The sequence below is a fragment of the Chaetodon trifascialis genome, chromosome 23 (genome assembly GCF_039877785.1).
Source record: "Chaetodon trifascialis isolate fChaTrf1 chromosome 23, fChaTrf1.hap1, whole genome shotgun sequence".
In the NCBI taxonomy this organism is placed as follows: domain Eukaryota; kingdom Metazoa; phylum Chordata; class Actinopteri; order Chaetodontiformes; family Chaetodontidae; genus Chaetodon; species Chaetodon trifascialis.
The window spans coordinates 15,486,299-15,509,922 of NC_092078.1; the positions used below are offsets into that span (position 1 = coordinate 15,486,299).

Genomic DNA, 23,624 nt, shown 5'->3' on the forward strand with positions numbered 1-23,624 from the left:
CCTCCAGCTGCACAAGATTCTGTGACACGCAGGGGTCATTACTGCGATGATTTGGCGAGGAAATCGAAGTCAGAGCGCTTCTCACTCCTCCATGATGTCTGCTAAGCTATCAGCCACTAAGCCTCCCAGGTGATCCAACCAAAGGCGGGTGTGATTGCGGATGATGATTCCTCAAGAAATAGTCATGCCCACCTTCTCTTACCCAGATGCCCTATTTAAGCAGCAAAGTGTGTACAGCTCCTCACCACAATACTACGTATTTCCAGGCTGGGGGACAGGAGCAAAGATTTACCAAGCTGCAGCATCTCTGAAGCACGATTTCTAGTCAAGGAAAGCAGGAACTGACACACAATCCTCACCAGCTTCCACTGTAAACTTTGCCTTGGGATTCACATGACTATAAATACAATATATGTTTGACTGCTCAGTCTCCTCAGGCTGAGCAGTCATCTTTACGTTGCTTAACTCTCAGCTTCCAGCATTTCTATGCATATCCCTTCATTAACCATTGCTATTTTTACTCCACTTTGTTGTGACAAATTTGAGGAGCACTGTGTGCTACTTTATGTCTTCCATATTCCCCCATGGATTTCAAGAGAACATACTATATGGATTTAAATGTAAAAGGGCCTGACAGAGGTAGGCGGGGGATGCACAGAACTAAGAAAAGAAAAGAGCTAACAACTCTGACCTAGCACAGGTTAATCTCTGAAGATAGATAGATAGATAGATAGATTTCTTCTAAAACCTAAATCTAAGCTTCTTATGCACAAAGACTTAAATGTATGTTTAGTCTTGCAGTTAAACTCAAGAACTGTCCCCAAGCTTGAAAAATTGTGATTAGAATGTTTTGTCCATATGACTCAGAAGTAATAGGTATAGACTGCTGGATAAACAGACAGAAAGATAGCTCGAGTCTCAGCTCAGTGTCTGCAGCAGCTCAAGCTTGACCATTAAGGTCTCTGCATTGCAGTTAATTAAGGCATTGCGTACAGCCGTGAACGGCTGTTGTAATGCGTGGCTGGCCGCCTGCCTCCACCCACCCATCCCAACCTCCGCACCAACCCCTGCCTGGCCCCCTCCCATCCCAAACCTCTGCCCATTGAACACCTGTCACCTTAAGAGCCCTGGAGAGAGAGGTGAGGCAGCACCCACCCAACCCCACCAACTGCTCCAGTAGACCCTCATCAATGTGCAAACCCTGTGTGCTGGGCTGCCTACTACAAACACACATTAAGTGAGCTGCAGAAACACACATACACACACAAAGGGAAAGGCATATGTAAATAAATGTTGGGCGAATACACACTGCTTGAAAAGGCCAACTATCTCACCCAAAAAGGTCCTTTCACTGACGTGTTTCATAAGTCATTACATACACGCATACACACCCTCTCCTCCGCTGTAGCGCCACATCCAGCTCTGTCATATTAAGCTCTGTGATTGCTTGTCATGCAGAGGCTTCTTTTTCTGCCCTCCCAACCCTTCGCCCCACCCTGCTCATGCCCACCGCCGAAATTGGCTCTTAAACCGCATGTCACTTTTGATTTGACCCGGCAGACCCTGAAACAATAACTTCATCAGGCCCTGTTAGAGTCTCATCCCGACCAGACAGCTCCAAAAACAAACACTGATTTCCCTTCATCTAGTCTAGAGGGCACCTTTCTTCTTTTTCGCTCCGGCTCTATCTCTCTCAGACGGGATGAATGCATAAAAGGCCATCACAGGGGTCGCTCCTGCGCTCAAAGCTCATCTTCTTATGCCTTTTTTAACTAAGGAGGACATCGTCACATGCTGTAGTAGCAGTGTAGGATTAAACAGGTCACCCCACGGATGCTTGGACACTTTAAGAAATATGTCACTATACGCTGATGAACGCACACTGACTTTCGGAGGTATAACTAATCCTCCCCACTCTGCATCATAGTCATAAGCCGCTTGTCAATATGGCTTACTTATGACTGTGTCACTGGCTCAGAGTGTAACTGTGACACCAATGCATTTAACTCCTCCAGAGCAAACTGTCCTGTCTGAACAGATCATCTTCTGACTTGGAGTCAGAGTCGGGCGTTTTTAAAGGAACTTGAGCTGTTTGGTAAGCCAAGAGGGCCAATAGCATTCAGGAATATAGGTGATGATGTGCGCCCTCAACTTCTCCGCACTCCATCGCTCTTTACCGGAGAGTGGGGGCCGACTGGGGCTGCTTGAAATGGGAGACCCTCTGGGCTGACATGCGGGTGTGTGTATATACGTGTGCTCTTGTCAAGGACACTGGAACAGTGATACAGGGGGGCAAAAGGTGGGCTGAGACTGTTGATGTGCATTTCTAAGTGTGATCTTGCGTGATGTTTCGAGGTTCTCTATGTACACAAGCATGGTTATTCTCCTGTGTTTCCCTTGCTGATGTCCACAACTTGACAATCCGTCCTCTCACCACTTCCACACCAGACATGGTTAGTGATGAGATAACAGAGTGAGATTCAGCTATTATGTCAACAGTGCATATGCCAGACATTAAGTCTCATCATTACGAAGTTGGAGTAAGGTCTCTTTTGGGCCCCTGGTGGGCCTAATGATCTGATAATGGGATGACACATGTAATGGCCCATCTCAGTGGAATAGATGTATCTCTCCCGCACTTCTGTAGATAACTTGCAGATACACATATACTGAGCATGTGGTTTTCTGCTTCCATGCATACATGCGCAGTAATAGGCATTATTTGTCTGATAGTCCCACCCATCTGGGTGTTACACATATGTAAGAATGAGCACACCCACACAGATGCAGAGTAAATCATAATTACAATGATGAAGTACCCTCTCAGCTCTCTTAATTGAAAAAAATGGGGCTCGGGCTCGTCCCCAGTGTCTCTGTGCTGATGACTGGAAGGCTGTCCTCACTGGGATGCAATCCCACAGACGAAACAATCGCAACATTCAAAAGACATTCAGAGGATTCATTTAAGTCCACACATAAACCAGTGACATGTGCATGAAATGCAAATGTTCAAAAATATACGCTGAGGAGAAGCTGATGTCCTTCATACCTGTGTAATCTGCATACATGCATCCACACATAGAGAAACACACACTCCCATCACACCAGAGGAGTCTCTAATTTCAGGGGTCCATAGCCCGCCATCTCTAGAGAGTCTATATTTTGCAGATGCACACATTAGTGTAGTATCCCTTTCGCAAACAAACACACTCCCTCTTTCCTCACAGGAATTGATTTATCCATAAAAAAAGCTCTTTGGCTTCTCCCGTCCTTCTCCTCTAAGTAATTACCTCATCAGGTCTGTTTTTAACCCATATCCTTCCAACGGTATCCTGCAATAACACTCTCCGCCCTCCACTCTCCATCTTCCCTCACATCCTCATGACTCATAATAGGGGTCAAAGCATCAGTCTCAGTGCTGTGACGTCCCCAAGGAGAGCCGGGATGCAAATATGGGGTGCAAAAAGAAAAAGTCTGAAAAAAAAAAAAAAAAATCAAACTGACATCAGCAGGAGGAAATACAAGGAGAAAAACTACACCTGTCAGACCGCTACCCCCTCCACCCCCTCACCACAAGTCCTGGTAACACATTAGTATTGGACCCTGGTTAAATGGCCGACCCTACCCTCCCTTCATCCATCTATCCATCCAGATGAATGGTAATGACCACGGAGAGGGACAGCCCCTGCTGAATTAAACATTTCCTTCCAATGAGGATCTTATTTTCCTCCTTTGGATGGCAGAGCAGGGCGACATTTTTTCCACTGGCAGAGGTACTTTATCATTGTGCAGCTCAGGTGCATTGGAGGTCAATGACACAGACCCAGCATTGTTCTAATATATTCCATCTCAGGGCAAATGAGATGCATTTCACTGTGAACCCTCAGTCTGAAGGTCAAGACGCAACTGCCCCTGCAATTCATTTGACTGCCAGATTCAAGCTGCCTTTCTAAGAAAGTAGCATGTGCCCAGCCCATAATGGCTGCAGCAAACCAGGGTCCAAGTTCCTTAAAGTGTTGCCCGGGAAACCCCATGTGATTGAAACAGACCCTCTATCTCCCGTTTCACACTGTGCCTGTGTATTACTTTGTGTCTTATGTCCAAGCTCACCCAGAGACCATGACTGATTTGTACTCTTTGCCCTTTCTCCCTTCTTCTTTCCCTCTTTTCATGGTTTCTTCCCCTCTTACCTGCCCTTCCTCTCTCTCTTCTTCGTCATTTCTTCATCTTCCTTATCTCACGTACCAGGTCGCCAGCTGACCATCTTCAACAGCCAGGCGTTCATAAAAATCGGTGGCGGTGGAGAGAAGGGGCGCCACTTCCAGGGCCAGATCTCAGGCCTGTACTACAACGGCCTGCAGGTGCTCAAACTGGCGGCCGAGGGCGACCCCAATGTCCAGACCCAGGGCAACCTGCGGCTGGTCGGTGATGTGCCCTCGGTGCTCACTACTGACACCACCTCCACCACCCCGCTGGCTGATATGTCCACCACAATCATGGAGACAACCACCACCATGGCCACAACCACCACCCGCAAACAGCGCTCGCCCACCATGAGGGACAGTGTCACACAGGTGAGCAGTCGTGCATTTGTGATACAAGCTTGTTTACATGACTAATACTTAGAAGCTAAAAGAACACACCAGACCTCAGTGTTTGAGTCACTGAGTCCGGGAGATATTTTGGTGTGGTACATTGTGATGGGACATTGCCAGTTACTTTTAATTGGCTTTTTAAAGTCCCCCCAAAATCTCACAGTGCTGAAAACAGTATTGGAAAGATTAAGCCAAGGAACCAGATGGCCTGCCGTGGACAGGTAGAGGCGCATTTCAAAAGAAATCAAGGTCAAACAGTCATGTCCTCAGCACAGCGTTTCGCGTAAGCTTCCCCTTTTTAGCCCTCAGCCACATTCAGATGTTCAAACAGCCCTTGGCCTGACAAGCAGTCACATAACAGCTTTGCATGGCCAGTCCCATTAGACCAATCAACACTGCAATTTTGATTTCCTCTAACAAGATATGGCTGACTAAACCCCAGACGTGGTATGACGCTGGAAATTATAGCACATCCAGACAGATCAACAAAGGCTAGAGGAGCGAAGGAACATAATGAAAAGGAAATCCTGCAGCACCAGCAGCAACACAATATATAACTAAACATATATTTCTGACTCTCCCACTCATACATGAGAAACATTGTGATTTATGGTCTGATGATTATCTACATGTGCTGAGGGTAGCCATCACCATCATGGCAAGCAACAATTAGCAAACAGCAGGGAAGCACTGATGCCCACATACTGGAAGATGGAAGAGGCGGGTCCTCCAGAACTTCAGTACTCTCATCAAGACCTAATAACAGGCTCCATGTGTTGGGGGGGGGTATGCTCTAGTTCTCACTCCATATTGTGAGTTTCAAGCTGTGTTGTGCAAAAAGGCTATGCTGGATGTATGTCAGCTATTTCTATTATTGTCATCGCTTTGTACTGTAACTACTTTAAAAGCTGTCCATTTCATGCTTTAAACTTCTACCGTCCACCGTACTTTCCCGATGTTGCAGGAAACACAAAGGCAAGGTACCAATTACCAGCACATTTCTCTGTGTTTCAGTTGTGTTCATTAGCACTATTCATGTCCACGGAAGCTTATCTGAGATCAGTCAGCAAGCTCATCCCTGCCAACCCTGACCAGCAGATTCAGAATATATTTAGACCGGCACACTCTTTGTCCCTTTATCATCATCTCAAACCTTAGCAGATTCCAGCCTTTGAAAGTCCTCTGCCTCATTTTGAATAAGCGCAGCAGCGCCAATTAGAGCGAAGTCAAGGTGAAGCTGTTGATGACGTGAGTGCGCAATTCATGCCACCCTGTATCGCAAACAGCCAGTTCAAAGAAAATTGGAATGTTGCCTTTGCATCAGCTGCTGTTTAGTTGTTGTCACTTAATGAAGCCTCCACAGCCTCATCAAAGCAGCACTCTGATGCGAGCCGGCAAAGGACACGCAGGTGCTCGTGTTCACAAATGTTCACCCCTGCATTTTCTTTCAGTCACGTTCAGGCTGTCATGTAAGTACAGGCAAGGGAGGTTTTTGGACTTAAAGGTCAGTCAGAGCTCCTTTACAGACAACAGTGTCTCAGTGCTCGGTTGGCATGACTAATTCAGATGAATGCTCTGTGGTTTAGTGTTTCTGCATCTTCTCTCTAAACATGAGATCCGTGGAACTGGACTCCAAGATGTCACATGTAGCCATCCACTCAGTTCAATATCATATCTCTGCCTTCCAGACTCCTAGGCGGAAACATTCTTCCATGTTCAGCATATAACAAGCTTGCATAGCAGCAGCTTGTGACGTGAAATTGGCAGCCATACACAGCCCTGTTTGATCAATTATCTGGAACCATTTCAGGCTAGTGAAGGACTCTGAGTGTTGCCTGCTTCTTTACTCTTACAAGCCCTAATGTGGGCTGCATGTGCTGACTGACATTTATGTTGGATCATAAAAAAGCAGAGTCCCACCTTTAGAGTGTTTTTTATTGCTAAGAATCTATTTTTCAGCAAGTGTATACACATTTTAACAGCTTCTCCTTTATTATTGTGTACCTAGCCAAACGTAGTGGATCATGATGATAGCCCAAAATAGCATTAAGGGTATGCGTGTGAGAATGAAGAGACATCACCAACGAGTCGCTCATGCACATACTTTAATGATCAAAGAGGCAATATTTCACTGTGCCCACAAAAACATAAAAGCCTTATTGGGGCATATAGTTGGCAAACACAGCCCTGATCATTCATACAGATGGTCCCAGTGAGACTGAACATTTTTTATTTGGGAATATGTTCTCATTTGTGAGGAGGGGGTGAAGGCTTGGCGCGCGCACGCACACACACACACACACACACACACACACACACACACACACACACACCCCGACAAAGAGAGAAAATCAAACAGACATGGTTCACTGAAGGGAGGGACACAAATAAGTGTTGTTCTAAAACTGCGTAAAACTGAGTACACACAGTTGTAGTCGGGTAAGAATTAAGTAAAGAGTCATGAAAGGTTGAGGATTGCATTGATTTTGAACAGCGCAGAGGCAGCAGACAGTGTATGAAATCTTTTAGATTTGCTCTTCTGAACATTCTGCATCTGGTTTGTCTGTCCTGGGAAAAAGCCCGTAGTGCTCAGGAAGTGTTTGTTTTTATAGTTATCGTAGCAACAGCAGTTTGGAGTGAATGGTAGAAAAATGGGTATTTATCATGAGCGGTGATGTGAATCGTAGCTGAACAGACAAGGAAGCGTGTGGCATACTTTAATTGGTAATTCTCCATTTAATTTACTGTTGCAATTAATTGTAATCAACAGTGTCTTTGAGTGCCATTGTTTCAGAATGTAATGTGGTTCTTTGATAAAAAGTTGCAAGTACAAGCCTGTTTACATAGAATAAATGGGTAAATAGGGGTAGAAGTTAACTAAAACTTCCAATATGCATTACCAAGAAACATCACCCAGTTATAATTTCAGTTCCGCGTTGGGCTGAACAATTTATCGTATTTTATTTTAAATTACAATTTTGGCTTCCAACAATTAATGGAAACAAGATAATCAAGACAAAATGATGCATGTGCTGCATCCCATGTTTCCAAGGATGCTGTTGTTATGTCTTGTGTTATAAATCCAGTGCAACCCTTTCCCTTACAGCGGTGCACTTTTGCCACTCCTTCAAAGCTCACACTCATTCTCAGCCAGACTGCGCCATGTTGACTTCAGTTTGCTGCCATCAGGTGAGCCGGTGTTTGTTAAAACCTGGTCAAACCAGCCGGCGCTTGAATGCTGATGTGCATCTATCTGTGCTGTTCCCCCATAAAGGACCTGAGAGTTGCTTTTCAGCAATATACATTATTATTATAACGCTTTCTTTGGCTGAGTTATATTTAAAGTTTACGGCAATCCAGTGTTAAAACCACAAGTATTTTAAAAGGTTAATGAATGCACAATGTTTCTAAAGTCAATGAGTAATAGTGTGAAATAACTGGCATCTCAGTATTGACCAAATTATTGTGATTTTTGCCATAATCAAGCAGCCCTGGCGTGCACTGCTCACGGCTGGCAGAAGGTAAAGATCACGCTGTTGAGAAAACCGACTTTACAATCTACAGAATAAATGAATTTATTTTCAGAATCTGGGTTAAAGTTTGTATTAACAGTAACTGTGGTGCCATCTAAAATGCAGAGACGGAGCGTTGTGTGTGTTAGTCAGTCACTCAGGCAGTCATTTTCTGTTTTCTGTTTGCCAGGAGGGTTATTTTGCCCTAACCAGTCAGGAGTGATTGTAGTTTCCATCCTGTCAACATCACTTTCAGAAGCACAGAAGCTGCCATAGTGTTGCTAGAAGCAGAGAACGTTTGTCATGTTGTTAAAAGAAAAACTGAAATGTTTGGCTGCATCAATCTCACCCATGCTTTCTACCTGCCTACAAAGGTCTGATTGGCTCAGTTATTTTCTCCATGCGAATATAATGACATCAGTGAGAACAACACAATAAAAAACCGGAGAGGTGGACCGTGGACACTCTGGAACCAGGCTAACACCAAAGTGGGATTTCAAATGTAAAATCCCACATATAGTGGCTTTAAATAATGCAGGCGCAATCTTTTATTTAGGCGCTGATTTACATAGCCACTGGTTATGTGGCTTCTCGGAGCTCGGTGCACTCTGGCTCCAGGTGTGTGTCGTGAAGCTCTGCTTGGTTTTCCACTTTTATTTTGTGGTCGCTGCCTGTTCTGATGAACCGATTAACCTAATATTGAACGGTAATGTGGCAGTCTTTGCGCAGGTCACACAGAATCAGTGATCTGGATATGTACAGGTCTAAATATAGTCCTGTAGGCAGTTAATAATGCATCGCATGGAGCCTGTGGTGTAGTTTTGTGCTAAAGAAAACTTAGCACTGAAGTTCTAATTATACTGGACAAAGCTAACAGGAACTACGGCACTCTAATAAATATCCCAAGCACCCACGAAACACAGCACAGACAGGAGACAGGACCAGGGTGGCGGAAAGCAAGCGAGCAGAAACCCAAATTTCAATTTCTCCAACAGCTCTGAGGTACCCGCCGTGCTGTAGCTTTGATCACTGTGGAATAATGCGCTTTGATGCTTAGAATAAAAGATCTACCTTTTGATGTGTGTGGGGGTCTGATTTTTTTTTCTTCCCCTCACCCCTTGATACTGTGGGTTTCTATGAAACTGGTGGAGTCATCACTTGTCTCGCTCTGACCCAAATTTGTTGTCGGGGTGTTATAAAACTAAGATCACAAGCGACGCCCTTGCTGCCACTGTCTTAAGTGGAGAGCTCTCCCAGGTGTTTGTGATCTTGCTCCGATTCGTCTGGATGGATGCGAGACACTTCAAAGCTGTCTCCTCGCGGATTCAACTTGGAGACGAGTGAGAAAAGTTCTGACCGATACAAACAGGAGTTTGGAGCTCTCCTCCAGCCGTTATCAGCACGCTGGGTTAGTGGGCCTCATGTCACAATTTTCCCGTCCAGTAAACTACACGCAGCACTGATGTTGTGGGCTGTTTGGGGTGAAATGGGCTTTACGAGTGTGTCATGGATGTTGCATTAAATCACAACTGTTATAACTCCGGGAGGCTGAAAGAGTCATTTGACAGTCAGCAAGACGCTGGATTACTGATACATTTTTTCATTTATGGCCACAAACGCACCCTGCCCAGAGCATGTACTGATGTCCTAGTTGCTTACTTTAAAGAAGTTCACATTTTAAAGCATTCATTATGTTTTATTCGGAGTTGACATGATTGCTTGGATGGAATAGAAATATCAATGCGCGTTTGATGGAGATGTTGCTCGGAAATCGAAACGGGATCATTAGACCCATTTAACAGCAAAAGGTGATGTGAACACACACTCAAACTCACACAATGTAATGATAAATGATTACGCCCGAGCCGTGGATTAATGACGGCGAGAAAACGCTTTCTATCAGACTTCATCTTGAATAGCAACCAGAGGCTGAGGAGGGGAGGGGGGCATGCAGCTGAGTGAGGACAAACCCGGGCGACTAAATTGGCACCATCTTGTCAGATTTAATCTGTTTTCATTTGGATTCCTGATATAGATGTAGCAAAAGGTACAAGATAAATGATAGCTGTGTAACAGGACGTTTTTGGCCACACGATGGAGAATGTTGGAGACAGCACACGCTGCACTGCAGCTCTCTGATTGGCTGGTGTTTGGGCAGAAAGAGCTCGTTTCACTTTGACTTCCCTCAAACTTCACATCTCTGCTTACATAAATACACATGGGTGCACCTCATAAAGCACGCCCACCTCCATGTTTACTGTGAATGTGTTACTCCTAACAGACAGCTCAACTGGAAATCTTAATGCCGTGACCACAGGCAGAGCTTTTAACTTTGTTGCATTAACTTGTGTGTCCGCAGAGCCAAAGACCTTCACCGTGAGACTCTTCTTCCTCTTCAATGCTTTGTGTGTCCTCCACATCAATAAAATTTGTCCTGACTCCTCTGCTTTGTGTGTGTTCTTCCAGAATGCAGATGACCTCTTGGTAGCGTCAGCTGAGTGTCCTAGCGATGACGAAGATTTGGAGGAGTGTGAGCCTGGAAATGGTGAGTCAACTCAGGGAGTTCTGTCCTCATAGTACTTGGTATCCAAAACCAAAGTGCAGCCTAGACTACAGCTATATCCCTTCCTCCACTTTTCTGTGACATTTTGTGACTGCACAGCCCTCTGTATGCAGCTGTGATTGGCCAGATGTGTGCTTTTTCTTACTGGTTTTCAAAGCAGCAGGCAGTCAGCAGCACCGTGGTCTGTCAGTTGCTCAGCCGAGTGGTAGTTTCTGGCATTTACCCAGCTGTTGCACCGATCTCCTGCTTCGATTTTAACAAGCCAGGACAGTTTCAACGTGGAAACGCAGCTTGTTCTGCGCAGCACACAGCTGTAGGCTGGCAGGCCCGGTGGCTGAGGCACTGTTAGTGTGAACAGCGGGTCAAGTAATGTTCTGACACCATGACAGGAGGTGGAAGTTAAAGGCCATGTGTTTTACACCCTGACTCTGTGGTTCCTAGCTCTATTAAGCTGGGCATATTTGAAAACTGCCAAGAACCACGTACAGTGAAGCAGCGTGAGTCAAATGACTGCCTCCTCTACTGTAATTTAGGAGACAAAATAGATATGCAGATCCACATTTAATGACATTTCATCCTCAAAGATCTCATCTGACAACACTTTGTTGTTAAATGGCATCACAGATTCAGATGGCTGGTGTGGGCGGGATGAAAATGATGAAAACTGCCTCAATGAGACTTATGATTAAAACACTGCCAGTATACAACCTCAATGACTAATGGTCAAGTGCGCTAATATATGATGGCTGGGATTAGCTGGTCACCCGTAGTTACATGTGACTGGTTGAATTTATGTGTACACCCCTGAGTTCAAGATGAGTCATCAAAAACAGGGACGCAGGATTAGACCTTCGCATCGCACCGTGCTTTCTCTGTCTACACCTGGTCTTAGGCATGCTTCAGTTTTTATTTTTGCAAATGCAGCAATGTAAATAACAAAATCGAAAATACATCCCTAATCCTGGTATGGATGTATTACACAACATGAAGGCCAGGTTTGCTCAGAATCTACCCTTCAGTAAACAGTGAAACAACAAAAACGAGAGTCAGAAGCACCATCGTGTCTTTGTGCAAAGCACCTCGCCACTTTTCTGGGCTAAGTTTTTTCAGGAACGAGGATTAGTGGTTTGAATGGAATATATGTTGGACTGTAAATGGCAGGAGATTATAGCAATCGGCATGTTTGAGCGAGGAGAAACTGATCTGAACATGTGTTGAGAAACTCGAGTGTAGCATCCTCCTGCGGTTTTCTCTGTAGGTGGTTGGGACCGAAATAGAGACTCAATTCCCTTCTTATCGAAAGGAGAAATGGGAGTTTTTCGGCGGATGCTATGCCCAGGCTTAATCTCCCATGGGGAAATGCAACCCCCTCTCTCTCTCTCTCTCTCTCTCTCTCTCTCTCTCTCTCCCCCGTATGCCCACACAAACACACACATAGTGGCAGACGTGCTCACCTTTCCAGACAGACACTTGTCTCTCTCACTCTGTGGGTGTAAAGTTTTCTCGCTGCAGTCGTCTCTCCTGAGAAACAACAAACACGCTCTCGCGCGTACATGCTCCATATCACACCTTCCAGATGCCACAAGAGTTCCAGCGAGGCAAGCCAGCGGGGTCGGATAAGCCTCAGCGAAAGCTGCGGACAAGGAGAGGAGAATCAACATTGTCCACGAAACGTGTCTCCTCTCCATCACTGCTCCACAAACACAGGCCTGCAGCCTTTGTATGATGGAACCAATAGCCAGTGTTTTCAATTACACTTGAGAATGCTGCTCTGTGTTATTGAACTGCCTTCAGGAAGGAGAAAAATGTTAAGCACAGCTGTGGATTTTCTATTAAGCAGAGCGAGATATGATGCTGTGAATTCATGTGGATCAATACAACTGCTTACAGTATATCCAGCCCGTGGATGTGCTTTACAGATGTGCTTACCTGCAGCTCGAGGAGCACAACACATAATTCAAGGCATGCAACTTGTTTTCTTACAACTGCCTTTCATCCAGGAGCATTTTGGCTGCCTGGTGCTAAGTGATGACCCTCGACGGGAAAAGCTCAGACAAGGAATTGCCGAGCTCGGAGCGGATGCAAAACAGAAAACGCTCAGGACGCAGAGGAGGAGGACCCGGGGAAGAGATGAGCGGGAAAGAGCTGGAAGGACTGCGCTGTGAAGGACTGACCCTCATTGAGATTTGTGTCACGTTCCTCTGCGCTCAAAGCAGAAGAGAGAAACGGGGAGAGACGGAGGTGGAGGGAAAGAGAGAGGAGGAAGAGTATGCAAAAGTGAGCGGAGTGGAATTCCCGTGAACAATTCCTGCCTTTCCCACCAGGCTAATTAAACTTTGACTTTGTTAGGGAGCCTTAATTACATCAGCCAATTAAAGCTTTGGTTTGGATCCTCCAGTGCTGTTAATGAGCCTCTGTCAGAGGAGTGACGAGACCAAGGAAGCAGGGACCTGGATTACAGAGATGAAACATGTTCTGGGGGATAGAGTGGCGAAGTGAACATGCACACTCAGAGAAGACGCTTAAAACAGGCTTTTTGTATATCCATGTGAACTCTCATTTAACACACATGCATGGAAAGTCATCTATAGACGCTAATTGTATTCGCAGCAAGACACAATTAGAGGAGATATTACACTAACATGTCTTTCTCCAACAAGCCCTGCTCGTTAAATCTCTCATTTCATCTCCATATTTTACTTTCTGTCTTTTCTCTACCTCAGCACGACCTCACTTTTCCCTTTCTTGCATACCTCCAAGCTGCTTATCAGTCCCAGGATGTTGTAGGCGCTATATCGGTTTTACTCTGACAAGATCAGAGCTTTGAGGAGCTCCTCAATAATTCATCAGACGATACGCTATAGAGGCAACCTGTGAATGTTCTTTTTCGGTCGAGGAGTGAAACCCAGAGATTGGGTGATAGATGAGGGATGACCCAGAGAGCTGAGCCCACTCACCCGGTGTGACTCAGAGCTTGCCTGGGATCAAACCCACCCTGGTCGATTGGTTTGGGGTGTCAGTTATTTGTCAGTGTGATGCTTTATTGATCTCCCTTAGCTAGCCATCCTCCACAAGTAAACAGCCCCGGGTTTATCGTGCAGGCTCCACAGTTTAAATTCCTGGCAGTGTAGAGGCTTGAATCGGCGTCCTCTGGATGATCTCAGTTGATAGCAGTGCACCTCAATCTATCTGTGTCCAAACAACAGCCCTGACCATTTTCTGTGGAAATAATGTGGTTAGACAAGATATCAAGATTCCTCAGCCCATGTAGTAATGTCCATTGTCCCGTCATGTGTTCACAAACTGGTGAACCTCGGTCCATCCTCGCTTGTGAATGACCTAATCATGATCCTATCACCTGTTACCAATGAGCCTGTTCTGTTCACCTGTGGAATGTTCCAAACAGGTGTTTTTGGAGCATTCCATATCTTTCCCAGTCTTTAGTCGCTCCTGTCCCAACTTGTTCGAAACCTGTTGCTGCATCAGATTCAGAATAAGCAGATATTAACAAAAATCAATGAAGTTGAGGAGCTAAAACATTAAATGTATTGTCGTTGTACAGTTTTCAATTGAGTTTATGTCAAGAAGGATCAGTGAATATTCACTTGTCCCAGCTTCTTTGGAATGGGGGTTGTAAAAAGACAAATAGGATTAAAAAACAGTGACATAGCATGGGAAAATTAGATAAAATGATTAACATAAATAATGTATTAATATAACATAAATAATTAAATAATTCACATCATATCACTTACTATGAATAACCAATAACGTAACATACCACATACTAATATACCATATATGTTGATGTTGTTTCCCATTACGTCACAAACCTGCTGTTTTGCACGACAAACACTCATGTTAATTACATCTTGTGCAATATTAGACATTTGTCTATTTATTATCCATATCTGACTCATGTGCAGTTCAATATGGCTACAGTATATCTCATACTCTTGTATATAATGTACATATATAGGTGATTTACAATTTTTTTTAAGTTTTATCTTAAATAATCCTTAAATTAACTACATTTATCAACATTTAATTACTTCATCGCTCAGTAATAGCCAATAAATATTAAACATGCATACACACACGTGTGTGTGTGTGTGTGTGTGTGCATATATACATATGTTAATATATGTATATATGTACATATATATACATATAAACAATTTCCCCTCAGGGATAAATAAAGGATTTCTGATTCTGATTTCTGATTTATATATGTGTGTGTATGTGTGTATATTATATATATTCACCATTTATGATTGCTACTGAACAGTGTTAGTTAGTTGTATGTACTTGGACATCAGAGATATACTTGAGTGAAAACAGTAAGGATTAAATAAAGCTTTTATACAGACAAGTCAGATGAGAGTTAGTGCATTTGTTGGATCTAAAGCAGTGAATGCAGAGGCTGGTGCTCAGTCAGCACAGTCTGCTGTTAAATGCTGATATCAAAAACCGATGAACTGCATTATTCAACTATTCATATGGCGTGTAACCATTGTGCTTCAAAACCGGTCAGTGGTGCAGTTTGTCATTAAGCGTTTCTGCTGCAAACTATCCATGTTTGCAAAATCTTATTGCAGGCAGTGGATGGATAATGGACTCTTCTTTTTCCTTGTGCCACTGTTTTCTCAGCGGGGTGTCCTTCCTCTCACACATCAAGCTGCAAACAAATATCACAGTATCCTCTCAGGAACACGGAGAGATACTGGTTCATGACGCGTCTGAACCACCTAACCCAGTAATTTTTCATTAATTTTCCATTACTTTGTAGTTTCATTTAACAGATAGACTTGAAGGAAAGCATACAGCAGAGAAGAGATGTGAAGTACATATACTCCAGCGCCACAGAAAGAGAAAAAACAAGATGTAGAGAGCATGAATTGGGCCAGAATGTGGCCCAAAGCTAAAGCAGGGAGCTGATGAAGTAGTAGATTTTGATATTCTCTGCGCATGTCTGAGAGTTATACCATTTTGAGGGGGTGACATGAGGCTGGCCAGAAAAACAAATGCAGCCAGCGTCATGGAGTCCATGCGGGTGCTGAGGAGCCAATCTGTGACTCCCTGTGAGACACGATACGAGCAGAGCATCATCCCTTTATGTCAAAATAAATCACTTTTGCTTGAGAGCGACGGCAGCAAGCGCAACAGTTGAAAACAATTTATGGATAAAGTCGTACGTATGAAGAAGCAGGTTTTTTCCCTGCTGCACAGACTGTATGGCCGTAATTGGACCTGTTGTGGTATGATTTAAAAGCAAGCAAAGGAAAATATATTGTGCTTGGACAAGCTGTTGGATTTTCCATCTGCAGCCTAATCAAAGCTGAATTATAGAATACTCAAACTCCAAACAACCTTTTAGCTCTAAATATTTCAAATGGATGTGAGCGGGGCAACGTGATCGGCAGAGTAACAGTGTTTGTTAGGCGACCGACATGGATGCATCAGTATCCATCTGCCCTGCTCTCCTTTGGAGTAAATAGAGAGGGATGACTCATACCGGCAGCGATGTGGAGCGGCGTGTGGGTCAAGATAAAGAAGAAATTTCATCATGCAGGCTAAACGTGGTTCCACTGCCTCAGCTGCTCAAATCGAGTCAAACTCAATCAATCAGGCTGAATATCTTTGAGTCTATTTCGCTTTGATGCACAAATGACAGCGTTACAAAGAGACGCCCACACACTGGAATCATGCTATGTGTATTTTTCAGCACCGTCTGCATCAGAACCGGTCTCAGTCAGTCCTGGTTTTGGTTCAAACATTTCCGACTCGACCACAAAGTGAATCGGTCGGGAGTGAGGGGGTTTTGGTGTAAAACAGAATGTCAAATCACCGCACACTGATTTAACTTAAAAGTACCTGAATATCTCACGCTCGCTTCAGTTGACGTCAACAACCCACTGCATGTCACAAACCCGTCACGGGTGTCCTCTGGTTTCGAAGCAGTCTGTGGTTCTTGGCAGCTTTCAGCAGAAGAACACCTCTATGAACCTGCCTGTTATTTGTGGCACCTCAAGTCAACACGCTCAGGCTGTCAGCCACCTGCCTGCAGGCGTTAACTGAACAATCAGAACTGCATACAGAGAAGAGCGGCAGTCGTGGAGAAGGGGAGAGTCAATTGAACTTGTTGATTGGTTGGAGCTATGGGTGTGGTGGGCTTGGGTCGCACAGCAGGAAATGAAAAGATGGGTCACTTGATAACTGTCTAGAATGCTGGGATGTGGCGCACTGTGTGTATGAGGGCTGCGGTTCATTATTTTTCTAGTAGCCACTGCCTGCCAGTTACACTGACCTCAGCCTCTGGCTCTACGACACACTGAGTACAGCAGAGTGTTGTGAGTGATTTGTTGGAACAATCCTTTACCTTTTAAGTACCATTCTAGGTTCATATAAGGTAGAATTTCAACAGAAAAGTTTAGCTGATTCTGTGAGGATTACAGAGTTTACCCTACCAGGACCATCCATTTGCAGCGTCAGCCACATTTACTGCAAGTGGGACACAGCGAGTGGAGGTACCCCCTCAGTAATTGGTGGGCTGCACACCGAGCAGAAGGTATAGAGCTTGAAATTGCACTTGCAGCATCTCTACCATGCAGACAGATGGCAAAGTAAAGATAGCGACACTACCGTCTCGTCTGTTACACCTAGTCACACGTCCTGGATCTCTGAGGAGCTATCTCTGAGGTCGCCCAAACTGGTTTAGTCAAATAACTTGTCAAAGTCACAGGAGAAGGAAAAAAACAAAGCACAAAACTTGCAGAATCCTTCTTGGTTCGACTTTTCTTTGTTCCTTAAATGTGCCACCACACTCTGCTGTCCTCTCAGGCTTCAAGGTGAAACACAGCCCTCAAACACAAAGAAAGAAAGAAAGAAAGAAAGAAAAAAGAAAGAAAGGAAGGAAAACATAATGGAGAGAAATAACTTAAGCATTGCCATGGAAACTAGCCTTTCCAGTACTGGTACAGCGAGTAAGAAGCAGGGTTGAAGAATCACTAAGTTTTTTTCCTTCACAGCTCTCACATTTTGCTTCATTCCAAGGCCTGTTTCTCAAGTGTGTTGTGATGATGATGTTAAGTGGCTTTGTTAACTCAATGCTTCACCCTTTGTAACGAAGCCTTTGCCATTCTTTGAAAATGTATGGTTGTGTTACTGACAAGGTTTGGGGGGCTCAGGGTCTGGGGTGTTTCTGAGCTGAATAAAGGCCATGAGGGAATAGTTCCAATCCCAGCACCTCCCCTTACACTTACCCCATCATCCCCAAACCGCCTGATCCACCCCCTCTCCCTCTGAGTCACTCTGATTTACCTCATCAAATGAACAAAGAGCCAGAGTCATGATTTTATGCTGGTGATGTTGGCATTTCTTTGGTCATGTTTTGCTGTTACCTTCCCTCTTTCTCCCCCCAAGATGTACCGTAATCTAATCCCCGCTGCCATGTTTTCCAAATGTTTCTTTGACTTTGACTTACACGTTTGCCACGTTGAAGAGAAAATTGTCATGTAGTGCTTAAACAGACTGTTACTGATATTCTGCCATGTTCTGTTAACATACTCCAGCTGGGCCTCCAGCCTGTGGTAGACCAATTCCTCCTGAATGAATGCAACTTTTTTACAAATGCTATTATTATACACACAATAAGCTTGATTTAATTTAGGTGTTCATTTCACAGTGGGCTTAAATTACATAACCAAAGCTTGACAACAAATTCTGGCTCATTAAGACGATTTTTTAGGAGTTCACTTGTGTTGGTGGCTGTTTAAGAGGAGCATCATTGCCCCATGTTAATGTGTGGTGTTTGGGAGGGAAGTGGGCGTCAGGGGCTCATGTGAGAAAAGGGAGCAGTAGTGTTTATTACTGTCTCTGTGGGCTGCAGTTTGTACTGAGAGTTTGGGTTAGAAATTAGGGGCATCATTTTCCTGCAGCAGATTAAGCTAATTAGAAATGAGCCATAGAAACCACCATGCCCAAAGGGGGGTAATGGGATTGAGCCCATTGTTCATGAGAATTTTGGGGCAAAGCAAAAAAAATGAATAATTCCACAATATATTTCTTTACATTTTGATTATTTTTCACCCAATAAAGAAACAAGTGAGGAGAAGAGGTAAAGAAGGGGGGGTGGGGGAGTTGTTTATCAATATCCGAGAACAATCTTACACAGCTTTCTTTTTGTAATTTTTTTTTCATGCAAAAATCATGCGGCCAATTTGTTGATGTAAGTGACCTGAACCTCGTGGTTTGCTATCTTATTTAACCAATCACAGCAGAAACATCTGAGCGTTAGTGTAGTCAGCATAGGCAAGACTAGACAGTTAGCAGTGAAGGATAGGCTGTGTAGTACAATAGATGTTAAGTTGTTCAGTGTAATTTGTAGTCTACTTTTATCTTGTAAAGTGATGTGACATGTAGGTCTGTGCAGCATAGGGAGATAGGTCAGAATAGTCAGGATCAGGTACAGGAAACAGTATTTTCTTACATCTTGTATCTTATTTCAGTTCAGACATAGTCAGAATATTTGCTTTTTAAATAGAACAGACTAACTGAACTTGTATAACTAACCTCATGTTAAGTTTTAGTGCTGTTCTAATACTGGTGTTGCTGTATTCATTTGAAATGTTTCTCTTTTGTTGATCTGGAGGTGGTCTCTCTCTCAGGTGGTCTCTAACACTCTTTTCCTCCGTTGTCTCTTTCTTGTCCTAGGAGGTGAATTAGTGTTGCCCATAATAACGGTGGACTCCTTAGACCCCCCATCCATCGCCACCCGCTACCCAGTAATCCCCCCACCCCCCACCACCTACCGCCCATTCCTCACCCTGCTCGAAACCACCAAAGAGTCCCTCCCCTTGCCCAATGGCCGGCCCCCTTGCCCCTTGGACCAGGAGGACTGCGAGGAGACCATCGAGGTGTCGGCGTATGGCTCGGGGGAGATGACCGAGTCAGATGACGAGGACTATTACAAAAACTCCCCCCTGGTCACCGACAGGACTGTTCTCCCTCCTCCCCCGGCCGCCGAGGGTGGGGTCCAGAATCCCCGAGACCGCCATTTCTCCCGCATCCCCAACTCCCACCGTCCACCTCTCTCCTCCACCCCCACAGCCAACCCTGACCAGCTCAGTCCGCGCATCAAGCCGGCCGCCGGCGGCAGCAGCAGTAGCAACAACAAAATCCCCGCCGGGAAAATGAACACCCGGGACCAGGTGCTGCTGCCGCCGGCCCACCCCTCGTCAGACCCGGGCCACCGCAGGGTCCCAGGAATAACTTACCCCCCAAATTTCCCCCATGTTCCCACTCCAGACCCCACGTCTCCTGAGAGAGGGCTCCCAGGCGCCGTGGAAGTGCAGCAGTCCAGCAGCACCACAGGAATGGTGGTGGGCATCGTGGCCGCCGCCGCCCTCTGCATCCTCATCCTGCTGTACGCCATGTACAAGTACCGCAACCGTGACGAGGGCTCCTACCAGGTGGACCAGAGTCGCAACTACATTAGCAACTCAGCCACGCAGAGCAACGGAGCCCTTGTGAAGGAGAAACAGCCCAGCACTGCCAAGACGGTCACTAAGAACAAGAAGAACAAAGACAAAGAGTACTACGTCTGAGGGCGTGCCGCCGTGACACACAGAGACAGACAGCAGACGCACTTAGAGAAGGAAAGAGACAAGAGAGAAGGAGAGAGAGAGGGAGAGAGAAAGAAACGGCGGTACATATGGAAAGCTGCAAACATAACATAGAGGGCAATTCATTTAAAACTCAGTATTGTCAGGTGGCCATACATGGTACTAATTCCAGTCTAATCAGAGGGAGGAAGCGAAATAAGACGGCAAGGTGACTTCTGTCCACACCTCTCAGCTTTGCTTTGGCCATGTTAACCATGGTGTGGATTTAAGGAAAGGCTATTACACCTCAGATCTCAACACATACTGTGCCAACAACTGTGTACCAAACACTGATAAAACAGTGATTTCTGAATTAACAAATGACTAACGCCTGGAGTACTGTAAGAACGCACCTCTATCAGTATTCGTGTCAGGATCTGTGCTTCATTCTGAGGCCAGCGTGTGTAAACAGTCACCTTCGACAGTATCAACATATTATTTTCCAACTAGGCTTGAATTAGCAACTTTCCATCCCCCTATAAATCAATATACTGCCAGCTTACAGAAGCTCTGTGTCAAATCCAGCTCTCTCCGCCTCTGTAAGTGTTCAACACCTCTGACCTCTCGCCAGATCTCTCTCTCTCTCTCTTCCTCTCATTCGCCCGAGCACTCTGTTTCTCTCCTTGTCTACGGTGCTCAGCAGCTGATGCAACGTACGCTCTGCCGTGTTTCAAGCATGTAGTATTCATTTACGAAAAAGAGATAAAAACTGTTTTTCTTTCTGTGGAGTTTAAAAAACAAAAAATATGACGATGATTGATGATCATAACAACGTTAAACGTAGCAACTATGTGAGATACCACCGCTCCAACCTAACGGATGCTGACTTGTACGTTTAGCCGCCAAAAACTCGTTGAGGCCAAAAAACCCCTTGGTCGTCCTTTGTTCCAGCAGATCTGTGTCATGTGTTTCTGGGGCTCCGAGGCACCCCTAGTGGGCCAGCAGAGAAACTGCGTCACGTCCTTACAGTTACTAATAACCGAAAAACAGAAAAAACCTCCAGCAAACCAGATGAACTCTGTTCTATATAATTATAAATATATGTATAGACGTTGCAGAAACCTATGGACCTAAAGCGTGAGCGAAAGCGTAAAGTAAGAGTACGCTGATAAGGTGCAGCGGAGACGGACTTTAGGATTTTTGACGTCGGAACAGTTTCACCGCCCAAACCCCCGTCCCCAGACTCCACCCCCCCTCATGAACAGTACGGCTGATGCGATGCCTTGCTGCAAGACTCAGTCACTTTGGTTTGCTCTCTTTTTCTTTTGGTTTTTTTTTGGTTTTTTGATTCTTTTCTCTGGAGAAATGAGAGACATTTTAGGGAAATTCTTGCTGGAGTTCCACTGTGGAGAGAGATACCTTGCAGCAGAAAAAAAGAGACTGTGTCGTTCGCCCCTCTCGAGCCAAGCCGGACTGATGGCAGCCAACGGGCGAAGCAAACTTTGCGGGGAAGAGCACACAAATTAAAAAGGTGAACAGACGTTCCCTGAAAGATGTACAACAGAACTCTAGTATTCCAATTTTCTCAACTCTATTAAAAAAAAGACAAATGTACCATGAAAAGAAAAGAAAAACCCTGAAAAAAGTTTGTGAAATGTCTAAATATTTGACTCTCATCCCATTACTAAGAGAAATGTGTTTTCCCTACTATCATTCCTGTTTGGAGAAAAAAAAATGACGATGATTCTGGGAAACTGAAATTTCTATGTATTTTCTTTTGGTAATTGAGCAAATGTGATTTGGGTTCCGATCATGAAACCGCTCATTCTCCTTTTCTGAGGGAGAAAAGTTCCTCTCCTTTTAATCCATCTCCCATCCGTCATCCTCAATCTATTTTTTGTCCTGCATCTGTTCCTTTCTCTCTGTATGGCAGGTTGTATGTCCCCACACCCTGTGGAGAAAGCAGGCTCTGTCCATCCTCCATGTTTTTTTTAATTTGTTTTATATCTATTTACGTCTGAATGGCTGGAGACGAGATGGCAGTCATTTCATTCGACAGCCTCTATCGATTCACCCTCCTGCCGCGTTTGTCTGGTTTCTCTCTTTTTTCCATTCCAGGCATACTCCTCCCAGTATCTTCCTGTTCTTTCTAAATGTTATTGTAAAGTGTTCCAGTGAGATGACTCTAAATATGTGTACATTAACAGAGGGAATACACTTGGTTATATACTTCTTACTCCCTGTGTCGTGTGGTCTCTTTATATCGCCTTTTCTCAAGGCTAATTTGATTTACCCAGTGACATATGCAGAGGATTTTGGTTTTAAAAACCTTGCACTTGACTTTAATAATAAACGTCTGTAGATTGGCTTGAAAATCAGCAAAAAAGAAAGTCACTCCTTATGATTATAACTCCAGAACCTGCTTGAGAATCATCACTTTTTTAAGTTTTCTTCAGTATCTAACTAATCCAGGGATTGTGGCGGAGGGAAGGCCCACAGTGTCAGGCTTTGGAAACTCCTGTTGTATTCTGTTATCACTCATTAACCTGCATTACCATAATAGACAAGGCTGGTGCTTATATTAGTGCCACAGGGAAGTTTGACTTTCACTTACCCCAGCAGAGAGGTCTGGATCAGCCTCAGTGCAGCTTGAGCGGGTAGGGATTCGTTGCATCGACGCATCAGCGTTGATGAGCTGCTGTCACTGTGAACTGAAACAAAGAAAACCAGTCAGTTAATCAGACCTGTAGCTGTACAGCTGCTCTGCTGCTTTGTAGATTTTCTGACCTCCCAAGGGTTTCTTATCTATATATACAGAGAGATGTGAAGTCAGGAGTGTTATTCTGTAGGTGTTGCTTGGCTGTGATCCCACAGGAATGTATAAACACATTAGATTATTACATTTATTTAGCTGACCCGACTTATAATAAGTGCATTCAACTATGAGTATACAACCCTAAGATTGCAAGAATCATGCAAGTATGTTAAACTTGGTCAAATATGCTGAGCTGCTTCAAGTGTGACACACAATGAGAGCAACAGGTTTATACGCTCCTAATTTTGATCTTACATAATGAACACATTCTTGTTCTTGAACAGATTATGAGAGTGTTTTATGGGGAGTTTTGAGGAGTTTTACTGTCTTGTCTTTTTAGTTTTGGGAAAATTCTCATGCAAAACGATCATCAGTTAAGTCTTCGAGAACAGCCTTCTTCACACCTCAAAAATACTCTGCACACCGTGAAAGAATAAATCATCACAAGTAGCCAATCAGTTTGGTGAAGATGTTGGAGGCTTAAAAAATGAAAGCATGCTAATGTTTCAAACTTAGGAGAGCAGTCCTACGACTCAA

The 23,624-nt window shown here is 44.5% G+C and overlaps 1 protein-coding gene across 8 annotated transcripts in view; it reads left to right on the forward strand.

Moving 5' to 3' along the window:
* Nucleotides 1-22,508, forward strand: part of nrxn2b (neurexin 2b) — a 636,019-nt gene extending 613,511 nt beyond the window's left edge. For 6 of the 8 annotated variants that reach the window (XM_070993325.1, XM_070993328.1, XM_070993326.1 and 3 more), the window contains 3 exons: nucleotides 4,249-4,574; nucleotides 10,574-10,652; nucleotides 19,383-22,508. In XM_070993325.1, the coding sequence (XP_070849426.1) occupies nucleotides 4,249-4,574; nucleotides 10,574-10,652; nucleotides 19,383-20,275 (1,298 nt within the window). In that variant the 3' untranslated portion in view covers nucleotides 20,276-22,508. The remainder of the gene's footprint in view (nucleotides 1-4,248; nucleotides 4,575-10,573; nucleotides 10,653-19,382) is intronic. The other 2 variants (XM_070993329.1, XM_070993332.1) reach the window with 1 other exon arrangement.
* Nucleotides 22,509-23,624: the final 1,116 nt, after the last annotated feature.